Genomic DNA, 9136 nt, shown 5'->3' on the forward strand with positions numbered 1-9136 from the left:
CAAAATCCCCATGACAGCTGGCAGACTCAGACGAAGAAACCTCACTCTAGACCTAGTTTAGCCCAAGTTCTGGTTTTTAAGTTGGACCCAGGCCTAACTCCAGTCAGCTGAGATCCACAGCCTGTTCAGCTGTCTGCCAAACGCACACTGGTACATGTACCCTTTGGTTGGCAGAATATTCTCACTGGTCATAAAGCCAAGCTCTCAAGTTGTAGAGAGTGACAAAGGGAAACAGAGGAAAATGATCAATAGAAAACAAAAGTACTAATACCAAATCTTTATCAGACATACTATACCCAAGGAACTTGTTCCATAAATATTTTCTCCTGCTAATCTAAATTTAGAAAAGAAAAGGACTCTCACCACTCTTGCTTTCATGAGACTCTGTAGGCAGAGATCCAGGAGACTGACATAGTAAGAATTCTTGCCAGCCAGTTAAAATTTATCTTGTTGAATATGCTAACTGTTGTGGAGGAAAAATGTTCCTTCTAGTCTTCTGGGTTCTCTGGCTGCTCTAATAATTAAAATGACATAAGACAGATTAACAATAAAAAAATTAATTTCATAGGTACAGGGGCCCCATGGAAATATGAGACCCAAGGGCAAGTAGGGCAGTTGAGGCTTATATGCCATCATGAGCTAAGGAATGGGATTGGAGGGGGAGAAGGGTAATTCACAGGACAATAAGGAGAGATGTTTGATACAATAGACCCCCCCTCTTATCCACAGGGGATATAGTCCAAGACCCATAGTGGATGCCTAAAACCATGGAGAGTACTGAACCCTATATAAACTGTTTTTTCCTATATAATCTATGGTAAAGTTTAATTTATAAGTAGGCACAGTAAAAGATTAACAGCAGTAACTAATAAAATAACTATTAAAATAGAACAGTTATATTGTTATATGTTATACTGTGATAAAAGCTATGTGAACGTGGTCTTTCAAAATACCTTATACTCACTCTTCTCCTTCTTGTGATGATGGGAGATGATAAAATGCCTAAATGATGAGATGAAGTGAGATGAATAATGTAGGCATTATGACATAGCATTAGGCTACTATTGATCTTCTGATGATACATCAGAAGGAGGATCATCTGCTTCTGGACTGCAGTTGATCGCGCATAATTGAAACCACAGAAAGCAAAACCATGGATAAGGATGTGGGGGAGGGGGAGACTACTGTAATTAGATGTTTGCCCTGCCATACAGATAGGTCATTCAAATAAAAGTTGTTTCTGGTAATAACTCTCTCAGACCAGGCCTCCTAATCTATAAATTCTTTTATGTAGTTAAAGGAGAGGTAAATGTTTTTCTTGAGTCTGCTGAGTCTTGATTGCCTTCAGCTCAAAATAATCCCCATGCCAACGTGGCATATTTTCCAGTCATGTATTCTGTACCCTGTCACCAGCTCTTGCTCACTATAGCATTAGGTGATATAATATAAACCTTTGACTTAGTAAGAGTTAAGAGATACACAAGACCTGTTTCTCTAATCACTTAGCTATATTTTATCATTTTGTTATGAAATTTCATAAGGTAAAATTTTAAATAAAATCATATCAAAAAAATCATATCAGAAAATAAGAATTGAGCTTTAGGAGAGTTGTTTTTCTAAGTGAAATGAAGAGATGTTACATTTAGTAAAGTAATTGTTCTATATACAAAGTGCACAAGAGAAAGGAATGCTATCCTCAAACATAGCTGTGGTATCTATGCACTAGCAAATATGGCAGAAGTTGCCAAGTTTAACTTAGTTCTTCATCAGTTACTGGTTTATTTATAAACTAATTTAGTTTCAAAAATAATTGTAAACATCTAATCCTTCCCCCTTTTTTTGTGATTTTTAATCCTAGGTGACATATGGAAGGAAACCTTAGTATTTTTCTTGATACCATTTGCTTTTGTCTCATTATTTGTTTTGGTAATAACTTGTCTGCTTTTGTATAAGCAAAGGGCTTTGCTGAAAATGGTAAGTTGTATAACATAATGTTTAATCTGAGATAGTAGCTAACAAATAAATGTTCTGCTTTTAGAACTGATGGACCTATGTTTTATAATTTTTCCTGTAAACTGTGGTGTACAATTGATGTTGTATGGATTATGATGATGTCTTCAGAAAATGCAATAATTTAAAAAATTAACCCTATAAAGCTAAATTTAGAGGTGGATTTACCTTTGTTGAAATATAGGAATAATGCTTTAGAATATGAAACACTATTTACCTCTAGATTAGGGAACAATATAAGGAAAGAGTTACAGGAGAAAAGCAGGATTGGGAGGAAGGAAAGAATGACTTCAACTGGATGCAGACTGAAATATATTACTAGTGTGTCACAAGCAAAAATCACAAAAATTGAAAAAGATAGTGCCTGCCCTCCAAGAGCTTATACTCTAGTTGGGGGAGATAGAATCCATAAAAAATACAACCTGTACCGTGAGCTGTTTTTAGATGATTCCTATTTAGAGAATTTCAGAAGATGAAGGCCACTATGGATTGGCGAGCTTTAAGAAGAAATTGTGACTTGGAGAAAGATATCTTAATGCCAAGTCTTTTAAAGATAAAGGGAAATTTGAATGTGTATGGAATGTTTCACTTTATTTCTCTGCTGAATGCTTTTTTAAGATCTATTTCTCTGAGTTACTACTAATCTGAGTTGAAATAGTTTCTGTTATTATTGACTATTTGTTAATAATGGAGCTCTTTTTTTTTTAATTTCAGATCTTTCATACAAAAAAAGAAGTCTTTTCTCATCAAGAGACATTCTGTTGACTCATTAACTTTCAGTCTTATGGCCAAATATTAAATATGAGTCTTATTAAACTGAAGCTTTTCTCCAAATATTGAATAAATCTTATTTTAAAAGCATTGTTGTATTTAAATAGGCTTTAGAATACTCAAACCCTCAACTAGTAGTACATTTTCTGGATTCTGTTAATAGGTTTTTTCCTCATTAATACATGGTCAGAGTGCTACACATAGAGAAGTCAAGGGTTGGGTCAAATTCTATTCACTGATGTGTTAATAAAACAATGTGATTTTATAACTTGCACTAAGCCAGAAATATTGTTGAATTCTGGAAGTTGAGATTCTCATTTTTTTTTTTTTTAAATTGTCCTTGGGATGAATGTATTCACCATAAGTAAAGTTGTTTGGCTTTAAAAGTAACCTGTGGAGAGGATTAATAAGAAGCAAGTTTTCAATACCTTCATAGTCTAAATATGTGCTTTATATTTTGTGAAAAAGGTGGAAAAAATGCAATGCATAGAAGGCTGAAAATAATAAAATGAGTAGAGAGATCATATTTGAAAAATTCAGATGTCACAAACATGCAGGAAAAACTTGGGAGTTTCCTGTACTAGTTGGCAGGCAGCATCTCCTACTTTCTGATGGTGTGATTTTTTTTTTTTTTTTTTAAGTTCAGGAACCAAAATGCAGAAGCCTTTGAAATTACTGAGAAGCCTTTTAAAAGTACATCCAACTTTCAGACTAATTGACAACTTCTGGAAGAGAACATGACAACCTAAGTGTAGAGAGTTCCTTTAAAACTTAGGGAATAATGACCTATAGATAACAATCAAGAGTCAAGTTTTAGTTTGGACCAATTTCTGTTTAATATTATTCCGAGTGTTTCTTCTCTGTGGTCCACAGACCAATAGAGTAGGGATTTCCTGGTAGCTTATTAGAAATGCAGAATCTCAGACCTTAACCCAAATCTACTTAATTAGCAATCTGCATTTTAAGAACATCCCCAGGTGATTCATTTGCACATTTAATTTGAAAAGCACTGATATATAGGAGCATTTTAGAATGGAAAGGATTAAAATAATGGAGAGATAATAAGCCCATGAAGAGGATAACTGCAGCTTTGACTATTATTGGTAGTGACCCTTTATCTCTAAAAAGGGGAAAAGAGCTAAAACTGAGGTGTAAACCAGAATACCATCCTCTACTGTCACTTGTAATCAATGACAGGATGCACTACCACTTCCCTAAGTAGTCCTATCCTTGTTAAACATTAAAAGCCCCATGGTAATATATAGTATGATTAGCAAATCAGTCTCAAACCAGGTCTTGCTAAAGATGTTTTTGAGGTCTTGGGGAAGAAGGAGGAATGTGGAGGGAAAAGGTCAAGGCTAGACAGGGAAATGGCAGTCAACCACATGAGTGGGTCTAAGGGAACTAGTATTTCAATTCCTGTCTTCAGAGCTGCATAACAAGTTCTAGTAATCCAAAAGATTTCTGGTATTCCGTTCCATAAACCAACAAAATGACAACAAATCTTTATAAAAGGACAAAAAGTCCTTGCAAAAGGACCCCTGGAACTCCTGGCCTGCTAGCTGTATAGATTTTTTTTTTTAAGATTTTATGTATTTATTCATGAGAGACAGAGAGAGAGAGAGAGGCAGAGGGAGAAGCAGGCTCCCAAGGAGCAGGGAGCCCGATGCGGGGCTCAATCCCAGGACCCTGGGATCATGACCTGAGCCGAAGGCAGACACTTAACCATCTGAGCCACCCAGGTGCCCCTAGCTGTATAGATTTATTAGCTTTTCAATAATGTGACTCCAAATTTTCTGAAATTGAGTCCTTTTTTTTTTTGTATTCTGATAGAATTTTAAGATACCAAATATTTCCCAAATGCTTGGTATACAGACAGTACCCTAAGTCACATCCCCCCTCTCTCCCATCTGACTTCTGTCACCTAGGGTGCCCTATGCTCTCACTTAGAAGCCTCTCCCCTAGGACCTCCCAGAAACACCTTTAATAACCTTTAAGTACCACCTTTCATAGCAGGAGTTCTCCAGGATCCTACTCTAGGGCAAAAATGAGTAAGGATGACTTCATGAGTATATGCCCTGTGCAATTAACAGGTCCCTATGCTTGGGGGCTTGGGAGGGCCTCAAACACGATTTAATGATCTGCTGTCACCGTCTTGAAATTCCTAATGAGTTTTGAAGAAGGAGCCCCATATTTTATTCTTCACTGTGCCTGTTAATTATATATCTACTCCTGAGAGCCAGCATTAGTTCTGATTAGACTGCTCAGGCTGTACCATAAAAACATCCATATCCCAGTTTATGACTATGATTTCTCCCCGGGAGGGGTTGGCCACCAGCATTACTTATCCTTCCCAGTTCTGTGTTGCAGAAGCTCTGTTCTTGGCAAGGGATGTTTGAGGCTCCCTCCCTCCACCTAGCTCCTATTCCCAGGCACAGCAAGCTGAGAATACTCAGTTCCAGTAATCTTCACCCCAGCTTCCATGTAGGGCTGAGGTCCTATGCTGGAAGGGACAAACAAGAAGACTGAGATTCCCCTTCCCCTCCTGCCCCCCAGTCCAGAGTCTTGCTTGTAATGGATGGTACTGCAAGAGTAAAGATTCCTGCCCCATCTCTGGAGCAGTGGCACAGAGCTTCAAATATGGGAAGAGTCAGGCCATAAGAACAGAGCTGAGTAGCTCTCCCTAAAGGGGTTGACTTTATTTGGAATAGAGACTGGAAAGTTTCGTTTATGAATGCTGTCCAAAAATGCAGATTTGGGGCGCCTGGGTGGCTTAGTCGGTTAAGCATCTGCCTTTGACGGGTCATGATTCCAGTGTCCTAGGATTGAGTCCTGCATCAGGCTCCCTTCTCTGCGGGGCGTCTGCTTCTCCCTCTGTCCCTCCCCCCCTTCACACGTGCACTCTCTCTCACAAAAATAAATCAATAAAATCTTTAAAAAAATGCAGATTTTGCTGGTGAGCAAACATCATACAAAAAGGCAGAGGAGAATAGAGCTACATAGGTAGGAGTAACATTTCCCTATCTCACTGTCCTTAAGTTGGTATAAATTTGAAGTAGATCTGAGAAGTTAAGATGTATACTGAAAGCCCTAGTGCAACCAAGAAAATAAATTTTAAAAATAGTGAACAATTGTTAAAATAATTGAAATACTACACTAAAAATGTTCACTTACACATGAAGGCAATAAAGAGGAAAAGAATGAGAAAATAACATGAATCATAGGAAAAGCATAAAGTAAAATGACAATTGTGAAACCAGTCATATTAACAATAAAACTGTGAATTAGTTAATCTATGCAAAAAGCAGACATTTTGAGACTGGATTTTAAAAAAAGATCCAACTATATACTATAAACAGGAGACAGATTTTTAGACATAAAGATACAGGGTTTTAAGTGAAATGACTGAAAAAATATACCACATAAGCATCACCCAAAGACAGCAGAATTGGCTACACTAATATCAAACAAAAAGGATTTTAATTTAAAAAAGTCACTAGGGATAGAGACATTTTATAATGATGAAAGAGTGACTCCATCTGGAAGACAACAATTATATATGCATGTAACAAGACTGTCCAAAAATACATGGAGAAAAAAACTGAAGGAACTGGAGAAATAGACAACTCAGTAATAATAGTTATACTTTAATAACTCACTTTCTTTTTTAAAAAATATTTTATTTATTTATTTGAGAGAGAGAAAGCACAAACGGGGAGAGGGAGAAGCAGACTCCCTGCTGAGCATAGAGCTCGATGTGGGGCTCAATCCCAGGACCTTAGGGCTTGATCCCAGGACCCTGAGATCATGACCTGAGCCAAAGGCAGACACTTAACCAACTGAGCCAGCCAGGCACCCCAATAACTCACTTCCAATGATAGAACAAGTAGGCAGAGGATCAACTGGGAAACAGAGAACTTGAACATAATATAAACCTGCTAGGCCTAACACATCTATAGAGCAATTTATCCAAGAGCATCAGCATACACATTCTTCTTAAGAGTACATGGAACATTATCCAGGATATATGCTAGGACATAAAACAGAACAAATTTTAAAGCATATAAATCATTTGAAGTATGTTCTCTGACTATAAAGTAATGAAATTAGAAAATAATAAAAAATAAATATTTAGAAATAGACAAATGTTGAAATTAAATAACACACTCCTAAATAACCAGTGGGTCAAAGAGGGAATCACAAGGGTAGGTAGAAAATACATCAATACTGGGAGCGCCTGGGTGGCTCAGTTGTTAAGCATCTGCCTTCAGCTCAGGTTGGGATCGAGCCCCCCATGGGGCTCCCTGCTCAGCCGGGAGTCTGCTTCTCCCTCTCCCACTCCCCCTGCTTGTGTTCCCTCTCTCACTGTGTCTCTCTGTCAAATAAATAAATAAAATCTTTTAAAAAAGAAGTAAAAGAAGGGCGCCTGGGTGACTCAGTTGGTTAAGCGACTGCCTTCGGCTCAGGTCATGATCCTGGAGTCCCGGGATCGAGTCCCACATCGGGCTCCCTGCTCAGCGGGGAGTCTGCTTCTCCCTCTGACCCTCCCCCTTCTCATGCTCTCTCTCTGTTTCTCTCTCTCAAATAAATAAATAAAATCTTTAAAAAAAAAGAAGTAAAAGAAAATACATTAACAATGAAAAAAAAAAAAGAACACAACATACCTAACTTAGGGGATCCAGCCAAAGCAGGATTTTAGCAGGAAATTTATAGCTACAAATTCATATATTAAAAAGGAAGAAAAAACATCAATAATGTAACCTTCCACTAAAGACACTGGAAAAGGAGAGAAAACTCAGCCCAAAGTAAGCAGAAGATAGTATGTAATACACATTAGAGCAAAATAAATGAAATAGAGAATAGAAAAACAGATAATCAATAAACCAAAACATGGTTACTTGAAAAGGTCAATAAATTGACAAACCTTTAGCTATATTGATAAAAGGGAGAGAGAAGATTCATATTATTAAAATTAAGAATGAAAAAGAAATTACTATTAACCCGAGAAATAAAAATGTTTATAAGGGAATATTATGCCACAAAGTAAAAAACTTAGATGAAATGGACAATTTCCTAGAAAGACACAAATAACTGAAATTTACTCAAGAGGAAATAAAAGATCTGAATAGTAAAGAAAAGAGATAGAATTAGTGACTTTTAAACTTCTCCATACAACCGCCTAGGTCCAGATGGCCTCACTGGTGAATTCTACCAAATATTTAAACAAGAATTCCTGTCAGTTCTCCACAAACTCATTCTAAATGTAGATGGGGAAGAAACATTGCCCAACTCATTCTCTGAGGCCAGTATTACCTGGATGCCAAAACCAGAAGGCACTTATTTTGTAGGAATCTCTTCAATTTTGGTTCACTGAGGTTTTCCTCATGATTAGATTCATGTCATACGTCTTTTTTTTTTTTTTAAGATTTTTTATTTATTTACTTGACAGAGAGAGACACAGCAAGAGTGGGAACACAAGCAGGGGGAGCAGGAGAGGGAGAAGCAGGCTTCCCGTGGAGCAGGGAGCCCGATGTGGGGCTTGATCCAAGGACCCTGGGATCATGACCTGAGTCGAAGGCAGACGCTTAACGACTGAGCCACCCAGGCGCCCCCATGTCATATATCTTTGACAGAAACATCACAGAAACAATGCTGTGTTCATCTCATCAGGTAGTGCATGATATCAATGTGTCCCATTATTGATGATATTCACTTTGGTAACTTCATTAAAGTGGTTGCTATCAAGCTTTTCCCTGTAAAGTTATTCTCTCCCCACCTTGTAATAAGTATTTTGTATTTTAAAGAATGTGAATATTCTGTTCCTCATCAAACTTTAGACTTGTTAATTAATTTATATCTGTTAAATTAGTGGTTTATTCTTTTATTCACTGAATTATAATCCATCACTATTATTTATTTTGGTGTTAACATTGTTCCGGATGTGTTGGACAATGGGAACTTTTTAAGCTGGCTTCTCTGTCCTTTTGACACGTCCCCAACATTCTTTGAGCAATTCCATGCTTTTGGTACAAATACTCTGGCCCAAGGGGCGGAGCAAGATGGCGGAGGAGTAGGAGACCTAGATTTCGTCTGGTCTCAGGAATTCAGCTGAATAGGGATCAAACCATTCTGAACACCTACGAACTCAACAGGAGATCGAAGAGGAGAGTAGCAACAACTCTCTGAACAGAAAAGCGACCACTTTCTGGAAGGTAGGACGTGCGGAGAAGTGAATCTGAGGCGATATTCGGGAGGATAGACGGCGGGGGAGGGGGCCTCCGTTGGCTGCTTCTGGCAAGTGATAGAGCCGCGGAGCACAAAATCAGAACTTTTAGAAGCCGGCTCCGCTGAGGGA

General features: G+C 37.8%; 1 protein-coding gene across 10 annotated transcripts in view; it reads left to right on the plus strand.

Moving 5' to 3' along the window:
* Positions 1 to 3007, plus strand: part of IL13RA2 (interleukin 13 receptor subunit alpha 2) — a 47159-nt gene extending 44152 nt beyond the window's left edge. For 5 of the 10 annotated variants that reach the window (XM_027608538.2, XM_027608540.2, XM_027608537.2 and 2 more), the window contains 2 exons: positions 1859 to 1974; positions 2725 to 2868. In XM_027608538.2, coding sequence (XP_027464339.1) covers positions 1859 to 1974; positions 2725 to 2775 — 167 coding nt within the window. In that variant the 3' untranslated portion in view covers positions 2776 to 2868. Of the gene's footprint in view, positions 1 to 1858; positions 1975 to 2724 lie in introns of all 10 variants that reach the window. The other 5 variants (XM_027608542.1, XM_027608536.1, XM_027608543.1 and 2 more) reach the window with 2 other exon arrangements.
* The last annotated feature ends 6129 nt before the right edge of the window (positions 3008 to 9136 follow it).

Source organism: Zalophus californianus, chromosome X, assembly GCF_009762305.2.
Source record: "Zalophus californianus isolate mZalCal1 chromosome X, mZalCal1.pri.v2, whole genome shotgun sequence".
In the NCBI taxonomy this organism is placed as follows: Eukaryota; Metazoa; Chordata; class Mammalia; order Carnivora; family Otariidae; genus Zalophus; species Zalophus californianus.